This window comes from Caretta caretta, chromosome 3 (assembly GCF_965140235.1).
Source record: "Caretta caretta isolate rCarCar2 chromosome 3, rCarCar1.hap1, whole genome shotgun sequence".
NCBI lineage: Eukaryota > Metazoa > Chordata > Testudines > Cheloniidae > Caretta > Caretta caretta.
The window spans coordinates 141,954,339-141,978,097 of NC_134208.1; the positions used below are offsets into that span (position 1 = coordinate 141,954,339).

Sequence of the window (23,759 nt, forward strand, 5' to 3'; positions counted from 1 at the left end):
CTAATTCTGGATGCCCAGCCTTAGAAATCTAGGGTTGGATTTTTTTTCCCCCCCCAGAAACTGTGAACACCCACAATTCAAAATGAAGTAAGTGGTAATGGTGGGTGCTCAGAACCTCTGAAATAATAAGGCCACTTACTTAGGGACTCTAGTATAGATTTAGATGCTGTAGTGGGGTGGTAACCCTGCTCTTGCCGGAAGGGGATAAAGCAGCCCCGGAGAAGGCTGCAGTGAGGAAAGCTGCGCTAATTGGGAAAGCAGTCACAGCTGTAGCCAGTGCAATCATGGCCCAGCTGACCCTTATAAGAGGGTGGTGGGCCAGAAGGATTCAGACTCTCTATCTGTAGAGAGAGAGAGAGAGAAGGACTTGGCTGTCTGGGAGCTGAGCAGGGGAGCTGAGTGGAGCAGAGCTGAGGAAAGCTAGAGGAGCTGGGGAGCTCCAGCCTAGCAAAACCCCAGGCTGTAGGCCTAGTTAAAGGCCTATGAAAAGGTACTGGGCCTGCAAAGGGGCAGCCCAGAGATAGGCAGAGGCAGCTGGTCCAGCCCCCCTTGCTGTTGATGAGTGGTTCATAGACTGCAGTCTGCTCCAGGGAGCGGGGGCTAGATGATGACTGGCAGTAGTCACTGAGGTAAGGGAGGGATAGGGGGTTGGGGGTTCCCCTGGGAAGGGAGACCCAGACTGAGGGGGTACAGCCAGGGGGCCGAACCCTAATCTAGAAGGGCACTGGGGTCTGGGAGGGACATGGGTGCCAGTGGCAGGCAAGACACCGGCCTGCAGAGGGCGTTCCTGGCTGGAAGAGCTAATTTGCAGGACGACCGACAGGAAGCACTGCACTGGTGAGTCGTTGCCCCGTGACAGATGCCTAACTTCTAGCACTCGTATGAAATTTTGACTTAGGTAGCTAAAGTACAGCACCCAAAGTTAGAGGCTACTTTTGAAATTATTCCTTGTAGTGTCTGTCCCTCTGCTTCCGTATCTGTAAAACAACCAATTCATTTGGCTTTTATGAGGATTAATTAACTGATAAATGTACTGCATTGAATATGTCAGTTGAGGGATGTTGTACAAGTGCAGAGTAATGTTCCATTATAGGCATATAGAAAACTCAGGTGCCATGTAGCACATGGGCTTCTAGTAGCCAGTCTTAATAAATGATGATACATAAGCAATAACACATGATGAGCTTTGTGTGTTAGCCAATAAATGGACACTCTATCTGTGGTGTGATGCTCGCATGCTGTAGTAGTATAGACCATAGATGGCCCTAGATAAAAGCTGAACATACCAAAAGTTGACATTCATTGCCTGACACAGGCATGTGCAGAAGATGTGCTATTGTATATACAAATTATTTTAAGACCAATTTTTAAAATTCTTAAATCCTTTTGCTGTTTTTTTCCGCTTTACATTGATTTCCTCAAAGGGGCCAAAACCAGTACTTCAGAGAGGTCAATCTGAGATTGTACACTAGGCAGACCATGTGTGTTTTACCATAGACCAACTCTTGTCAGCAGAACTCTAGTAGTTAAGATACATATGTATACAAAAGTCATACTTCTAAAAACTTTGTTTCTTATAAAGTAATTGCATGAAATCCAATGTAGTCTTCTGGCTTCTAATCCAATGTAGTCTTCTGGATTTTAAGGATTTAAAGAATATTTTTTTGCAATCTATTGTGTCCTTCATCCCAAATGACTTTACAAAGTGCAGTATTCTAGCACAATGGGATCTCTTTATAGTTAAGGTTGAGAGTTGCTTATTGTTTAAAGGATGACTATTCTAAAAGCGCCAAAACATGCTATGCCTCATGGGCCTGTGGGGTAGGGTTATGGGTGTGGGGATTAGAGTTGTGCGGGTTTTACACAGGGCTCTGCTCCTGGCCCCACGCCCGGGGTCCCAGCTGCCAGCCCCATTGTAAGGGGGGGCACAAGGTAAAAAAACTTTGGGATCCCTGCTTTACAGTTTCACTGGCTTTCAGTACCCCCACTATAAAAAGTGTTCCAGCGCCACTGGGTAGGGCTTGTGCTCCAAATTTGGGATCATTTGAGCAAGGGATTCTTGTGATACACTCTCCCTAAAATCAGCTGTTTTCAAAATCGCTTGGTTCTTCTAACTTCTTTTATGCTCACCTGGGGCTCAGACTATGCTTTAAATCCTCCCCAAACTGATCTCAGCTTCTTAAGCTTTATCTCAGCCAGGGTGGGGCAGTTGCCCAGGGTGCAAAGCCACAGGGGTAGCTTGGGCTGGTGATGCCAGGCAGGCCAGCCCTATGCGGGGGAGGGCATGGGGAGGACCCCCCCAACTCACCTCAGCGTGCCACCCAGCCTGTCTGGGTTGATGGAGTACAACCAAAAAATCTAGGGGGGCACATGACTCCCGTGCATCGCCTCTGGTATGAGGTGCAGATATGCTTGCTTGCCCTGGATGCTAAAGTGCCTAGTTACAGCTTTGATGTATATCTGTGGAACACAACACAAACAATGCACTTTCTCTTAGTCTTTTCTTATGTCTACTTATTATGCCACCCACTTACTGAACCATTCCCAATAGCTATTGTTGGCTCCAGGGGGAGGAGTTAAGGGTGAACTGTGGGGATGGTCTGTACCTTAACTCTGTATTGACTGGGTTTCAGAAGTTTGTTTGTATTGCCTTAACTCTTCAATTCCTGATTTTCTAAGATTTCAGTGTTGATGAACTCACCATGCTGGAAGGGTAAGGCTCCACTGGGTAACTTTAATTCTGTATTAACAAAATGGGGGTTAAAAGACCTCTAGGTACCAGTGGCAACCACAGCTTCTCTCACATTGCTTTCACATACTCTGAATGTTTCATAAACCAAATTGCCAGGATACAGAAATATGTTTGTCTCTAATAATCTCTAATAAACAGACTGTAAATAGAAAATACAAATTATGTCAAGAACTGGAAAAATATAATACTTTGGGTATAACTATGAGGAGGAGATGGAGTAACTCTTTACATATGGACAAAGTGACAATGAACTATTGATTAGATCTTCTAAATTGCTATTCATGTTGTTGCTCTCTAGAGGCATGAGGCCCTTTTAATTCTCTGCAGGTTACTCAAAGTGGAATTAGTAGGTGAGATATAGGGAAATTGCTTTACAATTATGAATTTACATTATACTTGTGACTTTATTAGGTTAATTGTTAATATAGATACACATCTGAATAATTTATATCCTATTTTCCCAATTCATGTATGTGAATAACCAGCGTAAGAAGTTAATATATTGCATTTTAAGCAAATAAAGAAATTAATTCTGTGAGTTTCAAGGGTGCTGAGCAACCTGCATCACCCAGTACACTGCGGACACTCAGTGATTCTGAAAATCCGGCCATAATTTAACATTTTGTATGTGGGGCAAGAACACTTCAGAAGGTAACATTGTATAACAAATTCATCAGGCTGTTTGAGACTGGACCTTTTCTTGTGAGCGTCTACCGCTACCTAGCATTTTAGGGGGCTGTTTCATCTTGGTCCAACCTGCCTGCCTGTCGTCCTGATGCCGTTTCTTCAAACTGTGACTTTTCAGTTCTGCAAAAGGAATGACAGGCTTTGAAACTGCCATGGCTCCATTGCATAGACTGTCAGAGCAACTGACCTTGAAAAAAGGAAGGAAGAAAAAGCTTATGTCTAATGATAAAATATAGTGATTTTTTTTTAAGAGCCACTTTTTAAAGTTCTCATTATTCTGATGGTGGCAGAGCCACATCTGTTTGTTTTTTCTTCTCTTCCCTGCCCTGACTGCAGCAATAATTCTTTGAAGAAATAATGTCACGAACAGGACAGATATGCTGCTAAGGGGTGGGCTTAAACAGCTTCGTCATTGTAGAGAACAGCATGGATCCTCTAAAGAGGAAAAATCCAGATTGAGAGCAGCCAGGAAAATTAATTTGGGAATCTCTTCCCACCATTCTCAAAAAGTGGGAGTGTCTGGAGCTTTGTGTAGCTCTCATAGGAATAAGTTTAAAAATCCTAAAATATTGGGAAATCTGGCAAAGATAATAAATGAGGGGAAATTGGTCTGCAAATAGCTTTTATATTTAACATTTGATGAATGAATTTTAAGGCATCTTCTTTCCCAGTTGCTCAAGTGTTTTTAAAACTAATTGAACCTGAGAAAATGGAAAAAATTGAGAAGTATGTGAAGCATTTTAGTGATATAACAGATAATGTCTCTTTTTTTCTATGTGTGACTTTGCTGGGAATTAGTTGCATGCAATGGAATTTTCATATACCCTATAGATCCTAGGTTTCATTCAAGCCATAAAAAAAACTATTTTGTGCCATTACTACCCAGTGCTTTTACACATTGTGCCTTTTCCAGTTTATATATTCACATTATAATTCTGAATACATATTCCTCAAAATAAAGTCCTTGGTGTTCTACTTGGGCACCTGTTATGTATATCATTTTTTAAAAAAATATTTAAATACAGAGGACTAGCTCATAGCTCTTCTAATCTGCACCTAGTAAGGCTCCTCCATATACACACAAATTTGCATACATTAGAGGAGTAGTATAGCGTTTAAAGGCCTGACCCTGAGAAGAGCTGAACACCTAGTGAGGTTATTTCTACACTTAAACCACTATGGCGGCACAGCTGCAGCCATTTAGTGTAGCCACTCTCTCTACTGATGGGACGAGTTCTCCTGTTGCTGTAGTTAATCCACCTCCTTGAGAGCCAGTAGCTAGGTCGACAGAAGAAGTCTTCGATTGACCTAGTGCTGTCTACACCCAGTGTTAGGTAGGCTTAACTATGTTGCTCAGTGACATAGGCACTGACTCCATGGATGCTCTGGAGCACCCACAGGAAAAAAAAATAGTGGGTACTCGGGAACCAACCAGTGGCCTGGCTGATCAGCTTCTGTCCCTTCCCCAGCACCTCCCACCCACCACTGGGCCCTGCTGATCAGCTCCTCCATCACCCTCCCAGCTCCTCATGCTAGCAGAGGATCAGCTGTTCAGTGGCGTCCAGGAGGTTCTGTGAGGAGGGCCAGGAAGAGGCAGAGTAAGGGCAGGATGTGCTCAGGGGAGGGGGTGGGAAGGGGTGGGGTGGGGGTGGAGCGGGCACAGGAAGAGGTGGGGTGGGGACTTGGGGGAAGAAGTGGAGTGAGGGCTGGGCCTGGGGTGGCATGGGGGGGTCGAGCGCCCCTGGGAAAATTAGAAAGTTGGTGCCTCTACTCAGGGGTGTGAAAAAATCCATACCCCTGAGTGATGTAACTGCGTTGATATAACTTGTTAGTGTAGACCTGGCCTTAGTTCGGTGGGAATTACAGGTGCTCAGTAGGGGCCTGATCCAGGAGCCATTGAAGTCGGTGGAAAGACTTCCATTAACTTCAGTAGGCTGAGGATCAGACTTTAAGTGCTTGGCACCACTTAGGATTAGGTCCACCTAGGTTTTAACCACAGCTGAAAGCAATGATGAAAACACTTTAGTTTTAAGTGGATACAAGTACAAACCACATTCATGGTTTTAGCTAGTTTTTGAAAAGGTGCTGCTACGTGGTCTAGTTTTGTAGGGTAGAGAAGGTGTAAGACACCAAATGCAAAGTAATGCATTTGGAGCCAGATACAAACCTATTTCTCTGAATGGGAGTCTTTCCATTGTGTTTAGTGTACTCTTGATCAGACCTGTAGGCTCTAACTGAAGACTAGACTATACACTGATGAAGAATTGTAATGTAGTGACAATGGAAGAAGCCAAATTGGTAATAAGTTACAGTAAAGACAAATAAGATGTTGGTGCCTGATCCTCTCCTGCCTTTTATAGCCATTTACACTTGTGTAGAACAGTGGCTCTCAACCTTTACAGACTACTAGACCCCTTCAGGAGTCTGATTTGCCTTGCCTGCCCCCAAGTTTCATGTCCCTTAACTATTTGCTTACAAAATCAGATATAAAAATATAAATTTCACAGCACACTATTGCTGAAAAATTGCTTGCTTCATTCTATGGTAAAAATAAAATCAATTGGAATATAACTTTTCATTATGTAAATTTCAGAGCAGTATAAACAAGTTACTGTCTTGAAATTTTTGTTTATACTGACTTCACAAGTGCTTTTTATGTAGCCTGTTGTAAAACTAGGCAAATACCTCGATGAGTTTTTGTACCCTCTGGAAGACCTCTGCATATCCCGAGGGGTACGTGTACCTTGGATGAGAACCAAGTAAAATATATATAAATTCTACCGAATCACAAGTCTCTACTCTCAGACACTTGTGATAGCATTTTATACCTATTTTCACAGATATAAATTAATGCACAAGGAGCAAGACAGAGGAGAATTAGGCCAGTAAGTTGTATCAAAAAACATTTAATATACACAAAGAAATAAAGTATTTTACCTATGTACAATACCATCATGAAGACCCAGTAGAGTTATTGCATCCATTTTGGGGAATTGTGCATCTGTGTGAACAGACACATTCTGGAGAGGGTCCAGAGAGAAGTTACCAAATTGATCAAAGTGGGGGAACAAAAAAATCAAAACAAAAAACGCCTCATAAGTAGATTCAGGAACAAAAAAAATTATGAAAGAGAGAGACAAATTAAAAGGGAAGGAGACAGAGATATGGAAGAGAAATAAATTGCAGGAGGGAGGAGGAAAAAGATGGACAACAGGAGGAACAGCTACTCTGCTGAGAGCAATGCAAAGAGGGCACTAAAGGGATAGATGCATTACCCTCAACAGATGGAGGGATTGTTGCTATGATGTGGGCCCTTTGAACAGAGGAAGAAAGTAGAAGGAGAAAGAGGAGTCCTTTCATCTCTCCCTTCCCAAAAAAGAAAGGGATCCTCAAACAAAGAGGGATAAGATTAAAGAGGCAAAGAGTAAGATGCTTAAAGAAATAAAGGAGTGGAAAGAGACAGACATAAGACCTGGTGGTAGAATGGAATGTGTGAAACCTAAAGCTAGGGTGAATAGGGGGAAATTCAGAGAAGTGAATCGTTCCATTTTAGGGTAGAGACTGTATTTGAGTCTTTCTTCAGATGATACTTAAATTAGAGATAAAATTCATTGGAATAGCTTGGTGAAACTTTTTTTTGGTTTTGTGTCTTGCAGAAGCTGTAATAGCAGACATTCAGAAAAAGATTACAGATGCTTTTGAAGTATTTGACCATGAATGCAATAAAACTGTGGATGTCAGGTTTGAAAATCTTTTCTCAGAGAAATATTATGACTTTTTTTGCAGAGCAAAACACTGCCCTAAATCCTAAACCACTTTAACAAGAAACAAAATTGAAATAATGCACCATGACCTTGATTCTGTAAACATTTATGCACATGCTTAACTGGACTAGTGTGCGTAGTCCCACTGATTTAAGACTGATACTGGATTAGGAGGCAGTGGGCTGGCAGGGCAAAGAGGAGCTGGAGTTGGGGAGAAACTGGGATTGATTGGGCAAGGAGATTGGGATGAGGAGCCCAGGGAGGGGAATACTGAGATTAGATGACAAGCTGGGTGGAGAGAGGGAGGGCCAGACTGGAACAATGTCAGGCTTGGGTGGAAGAGGGGCAGAAGGGTTTATAGCCACCGAAGCACACACCCCTCCAGAACCTGAAATGGAACCCAAGAATGACGTTCTGCGGTGCAGTCCAGACCAGTGAGGGGCTGTGTCACCCCAGGTTGCAGGGCAAGGGTATCTCACAATGCTTTGCTACTGTAGCTCCTACCTGAGCTGCACACAAACCGCCTGCCAGCATGCAGGTCACACCCTGAGTGTCTGTATAGCCAGAGCCCTGGTCTGCCAGTTCTGACCCCAGCAGCCTGTCAGCAAACACCAGATACACTCTAGCTTCTAGTAGCCTTAGTTACTATTTACAGGGTTACCCCAACACACTCCCAGTCTTAAAGTTTCCTTCAAATACATGTGTTCTGCACTGTCCAGCCCTCTCCTGCATAGTTCAGATATATTAGGTCCATTGCCCCTCTAAGGGGATCAATATATGATCGTTTACTCTCCCAAATGGCATTACTCACACAGTTCACAACACTGGATTAGTTTTGATTACATAAAAAAACAAGCTTGTTTAACTAAAAAGAGATGGGTGTTATGTGAGTGCAACTACAAGGCATTAAAACCAGAAATGGTTACGAGAGAAATAAAGATAAAATGATTTACAGTCCTAAAACTTAAACTAATATTAGTTCAAGATAAAATTCTTACCACATGCTCCCAGCAACAAGGCTGACCAAATGACCAGGATCTCTCCCAAAGTCAAATGGGCTGGTTTCTTTTGTCATTTTAGGGGAAACAGCAAGAGATGGATGGGGGAGGGAGCTTGGGGTGTTTTTGCCCCTCACTTTTATAGTTCAGTCACACTCTGAAATGCATTTTCATGAGGGTTACCCCTAGATAAAATTCATACTTACTGTGAGAATGGAGACAAGGACAAAAATGATTAGGGGTCTGGAACACATGAGTTATGAGGAGAGGCTGAGGGAACTGGGATTGTTTAGTCTGCGGAAGAGAAGAATGAGGGGGGATTTGATAGCTGCTTTCAACTACCTGAGAGGTAGTTCCAGAGAGGATGGTTCTAGACTATTCTCAGTGGTGGAAGAGGACAGGACAAGGAGTAATGGTCTCAAGTTGCAATGGGGGAGGTTTAGGTTGGATATTAGGAAAAACTTTTTCATTAGGAGGGTGGTGAAACACTGGAATGCGTTGCCTAGGGAGGTGGTGGAATCTCCTTCCTTAGACGTTTTTAAGGTCAGGCTTGACAAAGCCCTGGCTGGGATGATTTAATTGGAGATGGGTCCTGCTTTTGAGCAGGGGGTTGGACTAGATGACCTCCTGAGGTCCCTTCCAACCCTGATAGTCTATGACTCTGGTGGTGAAAGAGGTTCCATGCTGCTGTTTGCTAAAATGCAGCTAGATCTCTTCATACATCCCTTGTTGCCAAAGAATGGCTACTTGATAGGTGATTAACTATCACCTTTGATGATGCCTGACTAGAGGGGTCAGTTTATCCCTTGTCTTTGAGAAACAGATTTATCCACTCCCCAGACTTGTCTGGTGAACACCCTTCAGTCATGATGTCAGGTTATATTCATAACTTTACATATAATGACAGGTTTCAGAGTAACAGCTGTGTTAGAGTCTGTATTCGCAAAAAGAAAAGGAGTACTTGTAGCACCTTAGAGACTAACCAATTTATTTGAGCATGAGCTTTCGTGAGCTACAGCTCACTTCATCAGACGAAAGCTCATGCTCAAATAAATTGGTTAGTCTCTAAGGTGCTACAAGTACTCCTTTTCTTTTTACATATAATGTTACTACATAAATCTCACCATGATATTATTGACCAGCAAGTTATTAGTTTTCCAATGATATCTTACAAGGGATATTTGGTACAAAGATTGTTACAATGGTGTGTAGGGTGTGAATACAAGGGTGTCTTTGGTCACACCGGGGTTGCCAAGTCTCAGTATTCCTGCTGTCAGTAAATATCTATAAAATCCACTTGCATGGTATGGTTCCTCCTCCTCTAATGCTGGTCCATGTAGAGGGTGACAACTTACTCTTGTAATTAGTTTCTCCAGTAGCTCAAGTGGCAGAGGTCTGCACTGTGGATCTAAAGGTCCAACCTTGATGATGATCCATTTAGATGTCAACATGAAGCCACAGATGGAACGTCAATTTTTTAATTTGCTTTTTTAAAAACCTAGGAAGTTACACACACGCACAAGTGTTAAAAGAACACTAAGATTGTAAATGAAGCAGTTAAAAGTTAGGAAATACCAGAATTAAGGTTGCCTGTGCAACCCAAACTTGGTTCCCTTGTGTGTATGCATTATGCTATAGTCTTGTATTATATGTTCACACACTATTTTTCCCACAGGACCTGTGCTTCATTCACTGTACAGGATGGACCTGGTTTGGGGATGTATGACGTCCTGAGGCACAATTTGGACTGTGGAATTACTGCGTCTCCTTAATTCTCTCACTAACGGTGCCTTTTACTCGGCTCTGCTAGCAGCCCCTTTAGGCTTTGCTCTCTGGAGGCATGCCCAAAGTTATATGAATGCACTCTCAAGCCACTCATGAGGTGAATACAGGGAGACCACAGAAAATTGCCCCAGCCTTGCACCCAGAAATGTGTTCGTGCTGTCAAAGGGTAGTCAACATGCACCAGCCTCTAAGCTGAGCAGATCCCCCAAGCACTTGAGACAAACTTATTGGTTTCGATTAAACATCAAAATAAGTTTAACAACTAGAGAGATTTTTTTTTTAAGTGATAGGCATAAAGATCGGAGTTGGTTACATAACCAATAAAAGTAAACACGCATACTAAACCCTAAACTTTATCAGGCTAAGCAAGATTTGAATCTGTTTTTCTCACCCTGCTGGACATTGCAGCCCGTTTTCAGTTCACACTAACTAGAAAGCCTTCTACTTAGGACCATCCCTTCCCTCCAATTCAAGGAGACTTCTTTGTCTTCCAAATGAACTTACTTCCAGATGTTGAGATGGGGGAGGAGAGAGGTGAACTGATGATGTCACTGTCCCTTATTTTATATTCGCCTCCAGGTGTTGGAAAAATCCATGCTGTCATGGGGGTTAGGCTACCTCCATTGTGTACATGAGCTGCTGACCATCCTTCATGCTCGTGAATGGCCAGTGATGGTTACTTAACACCTGGCTGGGTGTTGGTCACTCTTTTGTTGCTACTGAAGAGCTAGTCAGTGGGAGTTTCCCAGACTCTTAACATGTTTCAGTAACAAGCATATAACAAAGTCTTTTAACTTCATATATAATGATATACACATTTAAACAGGATAATGAGGTTCATTAAATTAAGACTTTTCAAATGATACTTCACAAGGTATACTTTGTACAAAACATATTATAATCATATGATAATAGTGGATATGTGGGTACAGAAGGTATCATGGGGTACAGTAAAAGAAAAGGAGTACTTGTGGCACCTTAGAGACTAACCAATTTATTTGAGCATACGCTTTCGTGAGCTACAGCTCTCACAAAAGCTTATGCTCAAATAAATTTGTTAGTCTCTAAGGTGCCACAAGTACTCCTTTTCTTTTTGCAAATACAGACTAACACAGTTGCTACTCTGAAACCTATTAATATATGTGAACCACTCAGATATTACAGTGATAAGCACCATTGAAAAGTCCATGAGGAAATAAATCCTTCTGTCTTCAGAGCTTTGCAACCTTTCATTCTTTTAACGTATATATTTTTATATAATAAACAGAGGATCGAGTTTCAGAGAAGAGACTTCAGAGATAGGCCATTATCATTAACATTTACTTTCAGTCGTGTTTTCATTATTCTTTTTATATTTTCACTAGTGTGGATGCACTGAACAATTTTTTTTTTCTTCACTAGTGGAATGTCATCAATTCAATTACCAGGAGTTCAGTTCTCCAGTGTAAATATAGCTTAGGGTGACTGGAGAGCTAAAGAAATTGATATCAGAAGAGACTGGAGGCTGAAAGACTGAAATTGATAGTGGAAGAGATTTTTATTGCAGACTTTTTAAAACCCTTTTTTCCCACCCCTATTTAATGTCAATGTCCAATAAACACTAGAGAGAGAGGATTTTTTTTTTTTTTTTTAAGATTCAGCACCCCAGCCTCTCCAGTTGAGGGATGAGGGCTCACAGTACACATTTCTGAAGAATCACCCCTCAAGAAGCCTTATAGCAAAACTAGGAGGGAGAAGACTTGACATTCCTGATATTTGTAAAGTAAAACCAGAGAAAAATCCTTTTAAAAAATGTTCCAGCCTTCTTTTATACAACCTAAAGAAAGGAAAAAAAATGGGGGGACATGAACCCAATTAAAAAAAAAAATCTGTGAAGAGTACTTGAAAATAATCTCTCCTGAATCCAAGGGTGTCTATTTTAATACTTTATTTTGAAAGAAACATGCCCTTATGCTGAAACACTTTCATACATGCTTATCTTTAAGTGAGTATTTTCCATTACTTTCACATACCACCTACTTTAAGCATGTTTGTAGGGTCAGGGGCAATAACGAGAAATTGGATTTTTTTTCCACGCGTTTACCCAATATTTATTGGATATAACCATCTAAAAATGATTTAGTTAGTATTACTCATTGATCTAGAGCCAGGGAAAAAGTTATGTAATTAAGTCATCTATTTATATTGTCTGCACAGTCTTTGTTAAATTTCTTAATATTCTGGTGACCTAAATCAGTAATTTTTCAGCAATTTTTCAGCAATACACATTTACTGTAAATTCTGTAGAGTAGCCATAGCCTTTGTAGCTACTCCTGCTTCTGTAGAAGTATTTGAGAAAAGTGTGCTCTTTCATTTTGAATACCAATGAGGAAATCAGCTTACACCTTGCTGTCTTTCCTGGCCTGGGTAGGAAAGAGCTTTTACATTAGTCGTCCTTTTCCTTTTGATATTTCTATCTACTAGGTGCTCATTTTAACTGTTATTTGGTTCTGTATATTCTGCTATATTGTTTGTATTACTTTAGTGCCCAGGAGCCCTGACCCCATTGTGACAGGCATTGCACATGTGCATGCACACACAAAAAATTACCCGTCCCTCTCCAAAGTTGCTTAAAGCTAAGTATAAGACGAGACAACAGATTAGATACGGACAGGCAGGGGAGTACAAGGAAACAATGAGACAATGTTAGTCAGTATGACCAATGGACAGTGGTCAAAGCATGCTGCCAGCCATGAAGTTTGCTAAAATCTTCATTTTTTTTAATTGTATGTTGGATGTGTATTTTGAGGGAAACGCTGGGACAATGAAATGATATGAATAAACTTTTCCTTGACAGTTTCTTTCTTGAGATGATAAACCGTAAAATACAAAAGGGGAGGTCAGAAAGTCTATTAAATGTAACAAACTCACTACTTCATGTCAAAATTATTACCCTATAAAAATCATTAACAGTATTTCTTCACGCATCCTTCCTGATTCATAAATGCAATTTGTTTTATCTCCCTGTTTTATCACATTCAGAATAGTAGGTGATTATGTTGTGTCAGAGGGTGGCAGTACTGCACAATTCTTAACCATGGTCATAAAAGTATTATGAATATTCTCTCTTGGAACATCAGGTACGCTTGAAGAGAAGGTGAGATTTTAACCTATTTGCAGAAAGCCAATACCAATATACTGCCTGACCTTTTAAGCATGCACGTACGAGACTAAAAAGAAACAAGCTTTGCATTGGAAGATGTTCTGCTCTTCTTCTCACAATATAAATTACAAAGAGGTTTTTTTTGTGATTACTGCAAAGTTTGTCCTGCAAAATATTACTTTTTATTTGATAAATATGATATTTAGGATTATATTTCATCTGCAGTATAAACTCAGATTAAGTAGATGAGCATTAAACTGTGATTCACTAACTCCGATGCATCAAGTAGGTGAGCATTTTGCTTAGATTCACCATCACTTCTGTGTGCTAGAAACTATGCTAGCAGAAGCCAAAGATGGTGCACCAAGTGGAGGGGGGAGGCTGGCAGGGAAAGATAGTGATTCAGCTGGGGTCTCTAAAGCTTCTTTACTCTATGCCACCACTAGAACCTGGTATTTAGCTTCCTTTAATCCTGGACACCAAAAACAACCGACATGGCCTTATTTTTACAACCCTGGTCCACCCATTCTACTATTCCCATCTGCTGCTGTTACTTTTCATCGTGTGTGCAATTTGAATGTAAGCTCTTCAAATCAGGGACTGTCTTCCTCTACATCCTTATGGTGCCTAACACATTTTGGGTGTTACTGTAATAATGTGATTGTTTTGTAAGTGTTTGATTTTTATCTATACAACTTCCACTAGAAAACTCTAATTGTCTGTTAGATGCACTGGCAGTGATGGATGAAACTCAAAAGTTTAAGAATCCTATAGCATGGATGTTTATGCAAGGTTAACTGAACTTCTTTGCTCTGGAATTGGACTAGAAAAATTTCAAGAAACACACACGAGTTCCTGTGTTTCTTGATTTACATCACACCAGAAATATGAAAAAACCGCACCCCTTAGTTGACATAGATTTGCAAGCCAAACCCCAAATACAGACGCAGTTATGCTAACAAAGGCACTCTTCTATCGCTATAGCTAACGTTGTTCATGGAGGAAGTGTTAATATGCTGACAGAAAAACGCTCTGTGTTAGCACTTACACTGTGGGGATTTGTGTCAGTATAGCAATGCCAGTATCGCTATACTGGCAAAAAGAAAAGGAGGACTTGTGGCACCTTAGAGACTAACCCATTTATTTCAGCACAAGCTTTCGTGAGCTACAGCTCAATGCATTGGATGCATTGAGCTGTAGCTCACGAAAGCTTATGCTCAAATAAATGGGTTAGTCTCTAAGGTGCCACAAGTCCTCCTTTTCTTTTTGCGAATACAGACTAACACGGCTGTTACTCTGAAACCTGTCATTATACTGGCAAAGCATTTATAATATAGACAAGGCCTAAGATGCAACTGGGAAGTGCAAAGATGGATGGATTCATTTTTTTTAAATTCACAATTTCAAAATGGGAAAAATTAAGTTTGAGGTGGTTCAGGTCTGTCTTTTTTTTTTTTTTTTTTTTAATCAGTTGAAACCAGTTTGCTCATCTTTGACCTCTAGAAACCTCAGGTGAATTCATATGTACACTGTGACACCCTTCTAAATTTCTCAGATAGCATCTCTTGATATTTAATTTTTTGTTTCTATTTGAGGCATCACTAGTTTGGTCCTAAATTTTATTTGGAACTTCATAACAAGTGCGCTAGATTTGTTAGTAAGGTCTTCCACTCATGAGCCACTAATGTGTGCATGCAACATAGAGCCAGGCTGGTAATCTTGACCATGTAGTGGTGTTTTCAACTTTGAAGCTCACTCAACAATGCTGCACCCGCCTTCGATCTCTAGTAACGTTAATATATTATGGATAACTTTAATGTCATTTTACCTTCATATAGGACTTTTCATCTCAATGGATTCCAAAGAGCTTTATTAAGTATGGTATACAGTATAAATATAGACCCTGCTGAAATCCAGCCATACTGAGAAAGAGAACTGCAGTCAGGAAGCAACCTACATACAACACACTGCACTGCAACAGGGGGAGAGCAGATTTTGGGTTAAGGCCACAGGGCAAACCCATGCTCTTTCAAAAAGTGCCATGAGATTTTTTTTTTAATGTCCACACAAAACAAAGAGGATCTTAGTTTTAAGGCCTCACTATAAACCACCACCCTCCTCTTCCCTCCTTCTCTCCCCCCCCTCCCCCCCCCCCCACACACACTTGCTCTGGGTTGATAGCTGGTTCTGCCATAGGTTTTCTTGTACTCTAGATTTACTGACCAAAATGTTTTTTTCTTTTTCAGAGAGATTGGTACAATCATCAGGTCATTAGGATGCTGCCCAAGTGAGGGCGAATTACATGATCTGCTCGCAGAGGTAAGCGGTTTGTCTCTTGTAATTTTTCTTCAATCTTACAATTTGCAAAAGTTTTAATCTCTGCATTGCTGTGTGGGAGACCTTAGCTTGTTTCCCAGAGGCTGGAAATGTTATGGAGACAGGTCACTCGGCAAGGGGGTCCCTCAGATTGCCCTGAGCAACCCCTAAGGCTGATACGGGAGCAACACTGATAGAATACAAAAAAGAATCTTTCCAGGTCCGGCTACACATCGGCTGACAGACTTGGGCTAGCAGGGCTTTAAAAATAGCTGTATAGACAGTGCGTTGAAGTTACAGCTTAAGCTGGAACTTGGGGTCTGAAGCCCACCCACCTCCATAGATTTCAGATCCAAGCGCCAACCCAAGCCGCAACTTCAAAGCGCTGCCTATGCAGATATTTTTAAAGTGCAAGCCCCACAGCCTCAAGTCTGTCAACCTGGTCTGGGAGGCAAAATGCTTTTGTCTCCTACCAAGGAGGGTTACGGTGACCCAGTGCCAAGAGGGTGGGGGAGTTCTTTGTCAAGAACCAAGGAAAAATATACCTTTGCAGATGGAAAAATAAAAAAGTGAGTTCCAAACTCATCAGGTTACACAAGCTCCAACTGAATTAACTTCTTGACACAATCACGCCAAACAGAATGAACAAGTAATACCAATTAACTCATGAAATAGCATTGAAGTTGTGACTTTAACCTCAAAGAGCTTCTGAGGGAAGACCTGCCATGTATTCTTCATTTATCCCCTATGATTCCTACATATTGCACACGTCTGATGCATTATTTAGTCTATTTCAGTGCGACGTTCTTTGTTTCAGCAGTTCAACATAATGGGGGGAGCTAAGGATATGGTTGTACCCATAATGGCGATTTTTCCCCTTTTTGTGGGTTTGTAATAACGTTAATGTTTTGTTTTGTTTTAAACTGGCTTTTAAACATTGTATTGCCTTTTCTGTAATGCTAGGTCACAATTATTTGAACAGTATAAAAGTGAGATACAATAGGATTATTAAACCAGTTTCCTTGATTATGGTGGTGCTAAAAATGGATTGGTGCATTGAACTTCTGTACCTTTACCAATATTGTATGGCTCAACCTCCTCATTCCAACCCTTTTTTCCTGATTCTCTTTTTGAGTCTTCATCCTTTCTCCCAGGATTGTCTTCTCCTAAAGTTGCTATGCAATCTTTATTCTTTAAAATAACATTTAAAAGGGTTTGGTTTCTTTCTAAATTAATGGAGTTGTACTAGTGTAACTAGTAAGCAGAATTTGGACTAAATACATTTTGAAACTAAAAATTGCATCTCACAAGTCTAAATTCAGGTTTAAAGGGAGTAATACCCTACAGTTTAGCTATTTACAAAACAAGAGGTTTTGAGTACTCATGCAATGGTCTGAACAAGCAACTTAGTTCCTGTGCGTTCTGCTGCAGACAACGAAAAATTGAGATAGCTGGAAGCTGCAGCTCTGTATATAACCTGGTGCTGAATGTTCAGTGCCATGAGGTGATGCTTTTGTAGCCCCAACAGACATGGCTTTCTAGAAGGTTCCAGAAATGCCAGTCCTATGAGTGTGAATGTCCAAAACTTTCTCTTGAAGATGCACAGTAACTAGTCAGTAATCTTTTCTTGCTCATTTCCTTCATCCTATAAGTCCGAGTTCCCACTCCCCGAATTGTGTGCAGGGAACTTCTACTGGTAAACACCAGTCCAATGGTTTTTTATTTTTTTTTATTGAATACTTTGATTTTAGATTGTAATTTGTCCGCTCAGTCCCTGCTCTATTTCTACTTCCTAGTAGGAAACTGGGGTCACCACAGTGACGATGCATAGGGTGGAGCCAGAGTGCGGGACACAGCAGCAGAAATATTTTCCACGACTGCCTCCTCTTCTCTTTGCAGGTGATATCAGGTTGAAATGCTACCTTGTGGGAAGGAAAGATCCCTTGGAAGTAGCCTGAAGAGAGGGGTGTGTGTGTGTGTGTGTGTGTGTGTCCTTATATATACACACACCCCCATATGTCATGATGCTGGAGTTTGGCTCCCACCCAGAAAATTTTGCTATCCCTACCTCTTATCCGTATGCCAACTCCATCCGCCCTAGAGTCTCACATAGCAGTGGTTCCACTCCCTGGCTCAGCTGACTCTCTGCTCTTTAGATGAAGAGAAAGTGCAAAGAACCAGCAGAATAGAAAGTTGTCTTGCCTGCTACAGCCTGCCTGCTGTGGTTTTGCTCCCCTTATTAGCAGAGTTCCCCAACTCCTATCTTCAACCAAGAAGTAGAAGACAGTCTGAGGAAAGAGAAATTTATGCTCCAAAGTATAAATAATACAAAAAAAAACAAACCCACATGGATTGTCGTTTACTGATAAATGAAAATCTCTGCACCCTGGCCCAAGATTTACAAAAGAGAAATGGAAGGAGATGGAGGAAAGATGGTCAAGAATTAGGACACTGACCTGGGACTCTGGAGACCTTGGGTCCAAACCTTTTCCACCATAGACTTTGTGTGACTTTGAGCAAATCACTTAGTTTTCCTTCTGTACAATGGGGAAAATAGTACTGCCCTATGTCACAGTGGGGGTTAGTGTAATAATACTCACAAGACACTAGTGTTCAGATACTATGGTAATAGAGGTCCTAGAAGTACCTTGAATAGATAGATGAGTATAATGCTTTAAATATTTCACCCTGCAGTAGCTATTACTGTCATAGCCCCCATAAATAGAGCAAAAAATACAGGCAAGAAGATGAAATTTTAGTGAAAAAGCAATTTTAAGATAGGAGTGACCATGATGGTGGATAAGATGAAGATAAACATCTGCAAAACTTGAAGGACTTAAAGCAAAGCATTTATTTGGCCTCTCATTACCACCTGTCCAGTGTTAAGGAAAGAACCTATTTTCAGTCTTTCTGCATTTTAGAGTAGAGAAAATCCCAAGACACCTCTGGGCCTACAGTACAAATGAATTGGTGGGTGCTTCCCTCACTTTGACGTCAGTAGGAGTTGAGGTTGCTCATCACCTCACAGTAGCGGGTCCATTATCGGTGATGAAACACTTCTTTTACCAGGAAATGCTTTATTGGGATAAAATGCAAACGGTAAACCAACAAAGAGACAAATCTAATACTTTATTTTGTAAGTCACAAATACATGTTTTTGTTACGTCGTGGATTCTGGAGCGGCTATTTGCTACTAATGTGTTTTTTCTTCCCAGTCTGAAAATTAGGACCACATTTAGCCCTGTGGTGAGCAGCTGCAAATCCCATTGATGGAAATGGCGATTGAGAGTGCTTAGCACCTGCTGGATCAGGCCTAATGGTTCTGGCTTTTAAACATGATTTATTTGCAGTATGATCTTTATGTGCCCTTTGGGACCTTAGTTAATGTATAATATAAGATGTCTCTGTATAGTATCTATAAATACTTACCACATTACTACTTCTGTCTTTTTGGTTTCCTAACCTACAGCCCGTTGGAACATAGGTGCTTCATAAAACATCCTTACTACAGACATTGTCTCAATATTTGTGAAGCATGAAATAGTTCAGTTTATTGACTGACTATTATGTCATGAGAGGGAAATTAATTTTTGCCATCCATTTTATTGCATCTTTGCAGTGTATTCAGCATTAAAATAAACAACCCTGTAATGATTACAGAGTTATTCATGTATAGAACAGCTTCATTTTCTAACAAAAGATTCTCTGTTATAAGGCACAGCAGACAGAGGACAACACTGTAGCTTCAAGACATTGTCTGAACTGAAGGGGTGGGGAATGAAGATGGACTGTTCATTGGTGGCTGCTGCTAGAAGCGTTGCCCCTGAGGCAACCAAAATGCCTTTCAGAACACAGAGTGAACGCAGCAGCTCCTGCTACATGCTTTAACTGGGTGCTGCATGTGGTGATCCCTCCTCTGGCTCATCTCCACTGATCATGCAGAAAAGGACAGCAGGAGCCTTTTTGCCCCATTCTTTCCTGAGGAATTTAGAACCACTGCCTGTGCTAGACTTCTTCCATTCTTGCCTGCTAAGAGTGCAAGGATTGAGTGTGTCTCGTCCCCATATGGGGTTGGTTTTAACTCAGTTGCTCTGTGCCCACCTTTGTATGGGCACAATGTAGCCCAGAGTGTTCCTTTCAGGAGTGAAACTTGAAGTTTTCAACACAGGCATGTTCCTGAACAATTAGGAACTCTTTTTGTTCATGCTGCTTGACCCCTATGGAAGCGTAGGAATGCAGTGAGGTCCCGGTAGTCTTTCCTATAGTGTGTAGAAAATCTTTCATTAATATACTTGGTTGGCAAGAAAAGTCTTTTCTTTGTATATATGGTATTTGTCATTTTCCCCACCCTTTTGTCTGACTGCCTTGAACCGAGAGCTGCTGCCACTTTGGCCTCTCCCTTGACAGCACTGTCTGGCTGTAAAATATCTGGAAACAACCATTCAGTCCTTGAGAGAGAGTACAGTATGCTGTATCGTTTATAAACACTTTGTGTGATAACGTAGCATCAGTTACTGAGTATTTTGCACAAATTTCTAACCACTAGAGGACAATATTGAGTCGTTCAAAGCTCCCACTATAATTGTCCTATAGCTTGTCTGGGGATATAGTCTCTTCCTTTCGATTTTTTTTTTTTATTTGATCACAAGTATTTCACTCAGATGCAGTGATGAGTGAGTTATAAAAAAAAACAAACCATAAATTGCTTAGAAAATTAAAGTGAAAAATCTATTATTGCACACTCTTTGGCACACTCTCTTGAGCTACATCTACATTATGAGCTAGGGGGTACGATTCTCCTGCTCATATATACATACCTGGGCTAGCACTCATCAAGCTATCAGGATTATAAATAGTAGTGTAGCTGCAGTAGCATGGGCAGCAGCAGTGGAGGGCATGGCTTAGCCATGCTGAATACAAACCTGCCTGAAACCGGTGGGTATGTATTTAGCTAAGACGGGCTTCCACTGCCACTGCTCCATGGTACTGCAGCTACACTGCTATTTATACTCACACTCACTCCATGAGAGTGAGCAAAAATTTGTGTACATGAGCAGCGGAATCATACCCCCTAGTTCATAGTGTAAACATGGCCTTGGTTAGATGCTAAATTTTCTGCCTGACACTCTTGAGAACAAAACCCAGTAATATTCACTTAGCTTAATCAATTAAGTACTTCATACAATGTATCATTACTATTTATTTATTATAGGCTAGATTGAGCTTTTATGATCAGCCCTGCGTATGGGCTGGCGTGTAGCCATGCCACCTGACAAGGAAAAAAAAATGGCCACTCAGGGATGAGTGAGGCCTTATAGATCCAACCACTTCTTTCCTGTCTGGCAACTTTAAGACTAGTCAAAATCTAACCCTTCTATTTTAATGCAGAGCCAACTGGTTCTCTTTTTAGTTTTCTAATGTGTCATCTAAGATTTAAATTTACTATCCTTCTGTTTTAATATCAGGTAGAAGAAGAAGAACCTACTGGGTATATTCGTTTGGAAAAATTTCTTCCAATGATGACAAAAGTATTAATGGAAAGAAGGTAATGGAAAAATAGATTTATTTTTTTTTCTGTGTTGTAGCTTGGTTCAGATCCATGGGTGGCTGATTTTGACCAAAGATATTTTTATGTAACTGGAAAAAGTAAATATTTTGTTGTTTTTTTTTAACTCTACCCAAGTTTGATAGTGATGAGTATTTTAGTTCAAACTGATTTAATCTAAAAATGTTTTACAGTCACTAAAACCACACAAATAATATCACATAGTTTATAGTCACTGTGAATTATGATGTGTCGCTTCTCTTGTCTTGTATAGTGTGAATCAAAATAAACTTCCCATTCATCTGATTTTGTGTGTCTCTAAAGAGATTTTATCAAAATAAAGGTCTTTAATCATCAGGTTTTTGCAAACCTGAGTTTAATTTATGGGAAGACATAGCATGTTTCTAATAACACATAAATCAGCTTCATATTAATGTGTTAACAAAATAACTACCATGCACAGTAAATATGATTAGCAGTCTAAAAGGTTAACTGGTCTGGAAGTAGAAGGCTATACATACAGTATTCAGAGGCATGCAGTGGTCTTTGCATTTACAGGTGGCCTTGATGTGTTTTCATTTGTCCTTCATTGTAACAGTATTACCTGTAATGAACTTACCTTTATTCTTAAAAAAAAAAAAAAAAAAAAGGTGGCAGTGTCTTAAAAGTTTTTTGTGAACCCCACAGTTTTATATCCAATGCTGCAAAGTTCTTTTGCATACAAAACTCCAACTGACTTCAGTGGAATGTAGTTCTGCATGATTAGGTTAAATTGTTTCCTTGCATATGTATTCTTGCAGCACACACAACTTGCAAGCTGCAAGTGTGTTTGAGTAAATTTTCATTTCAGTGTTTTTCCTTTTTCTTTAGTGTTTAGGATTTATTGTGTATTGTTTTGTTACTGTTGTGAGGTCCTGCTTCCAAAACTGCATAGCCCTTCAAGTCATGGCACTAATTGTCCTAATTCAATGATTTCAGATACCGGCCTATTCCAGAAGATGTACTTTTACGTGCATTTGAGGTCTGTAACCACAATTTTAAAGCATCTAGTTAAGGGGAAAATAATTATTGAATCTTGACTCCATAAGGTTAAAAACCAAAAGGTTTTATTTATTTCTTTTCTTTAGGTTTTAGATGCGAATAAATGCGGACATCTTACTAAAGAGGAGTTAGTCAAATATATGACTGAAGAAGGTAAAGATTTTTGCTAATTAACATATAAAACATATATTTAATAAAAGAATACACTTGAGTAAACATTGCAGAACAAAACATTTCAGTTGCAACTTCTCCAGGGAAAGGATGTTATCTCTTTAACTGTTTGTACCATATCCTAGACCCCTCTGGTACTTGAAAAATAATTCAAATTAATAATTAAATTAATAATAATCATGAACAGTTCTTTGAGATGGTATCTGCATATTTCCACTTGTGACAGGCACCCTGATACCACTGAGCTTCCAGAACTTTCTAGAAAATCAGTGCTCAGATGAGCACCATCTTGTGGCATCAAATAGTCAGTCAAATTTATAAGAGGTTGTACAGTTTCCAACCCCTTCATTTCTTTCCTTTCCATGGCTACCTGTAGATATAGGGTCCTGCTATGTTCTGTGTATGAGGAGCTACTTTTTTTTAACCAAAGATCTCCTGTTAATATGTTTAGAACTGTAGTTGTTTAGGTAGTTTCTGTGCCAATGCACATCTTTTTTGCAGGACCATCTCTTTTCTGGTTCAAGAGCATTATGTCCAACCCGAAAGAATCGGAGAAAAAGACCAGATTTAAGCAGTGTATTTTTATGCACTTCCATCTTTCCAAAGTTGTTTGCACATATCTGTTGCCTGAAGTGTTTGTATTTATTGTATGGGTTGTTTGGCATACCAGCTCTTTATGCCTTGACTTCAAAAAGACAAACATACTTCACTCCTGACTCTCCCAGGCCTTTCCTTGGTTCAGGGCCCTATTCTCATGCAGGGACACAGCAGCCCTTCATCAGCTCTTAAGCCACCTGCAGCAGGAAAACAGAAGACTTTGGTGCCGGGGTTTGCCCTTTTTCTGGCACCAGCTCAGTGGAACGCTATGCTCCATCATCTAAGTCTCTCAGTGCCAAGACATCCTTACTGCTGTGGACTTGGACAGTGCCTCCTCCCAGAGAAGAACCAGATGGTACAGCCAGGGCAATTTCCTCCGTTCTGGAGTCTCTCTCTTAGCACTGAAGGAGCCTCTAATGTACTGACCTCTCCTTGGATCAGGGTTTTCAGTTGGGCTTGATATTTGTGGAGGTCTAGATTCTGTTCTTCTTTGCCCTCAAGTGTGGGGCCCAGAGAGGTTCTCCAAACAGAAAGAGTCAGTGCCACCACAGAGAAGGAAGAGGAAATACCACGATGGATCTAGGAATTGTCTGGGTGGCATAGATGCCGACTCTGTGGGTGCTCTGGGGCTGGAGCACCCACAGGGAAAATTAATGGGTGCTCTGCACCCACCGGTAGCCAACCTCCCTGCCCTGCTCCCCCGCCTCACCACCTCCTCTACCTGCTCCCAGCACGCTGTGTCTCTGCTCCTCCCTCCCTCCCTCTCAGCACTTGCTGCCCCCAAACCGCTTTAGCAAGTGCTGGGAGGGACAGGAAGGAGTGGGAACATGAAATGCTCAGGGGAGAAGGTGAGGAAGAGGCGGGGCTGGGGCGGAGATTTGGGGAAGGAGTCGAATAGGGGCAGAGAGGAGGCAGAGTTGGGGTGGGGACTTTGGGGAAGGGGTTGGAATGGGGGTAGGAG

The 23,759-nt window shown here is 40.9% G+C and overlaps 1 protein-coding gene across 1 annotated transcript in view; it reads left to right on the top strand.

Annotated features, from left to right (window-relative positions):
- DRC8 (dynein regulatory complex subunit 8) overlaps positions 1-23,759 on the top strand; it is a 34,807-nt gene that overhangs the window by 8,246 nt on the left and 2,802 nt on the right. Inside the window, exons 2-6 of the mRNA XM_075126973.1 lie at positions 7,096-7,180; positions 15,375-15,447; positions 20,910-20,989; positions 21,968-22,010; positions 22,117-22,183. Coding sequence (XP_074983074.1) covers positions 7,096-7,180; positions 15,375-15,447; positions 20,910-20,989; positions 21,968-22,010; positions 22,117-22,183 — 348 coding nt within the window. The remainder of the gene's footprint in view (positions 1-7,095; positions 7,181-15,374; positions 15,448-20,909; positions 20,990-21,967; positions 22,011-22,116; positions 22,184-23,759) is intronic.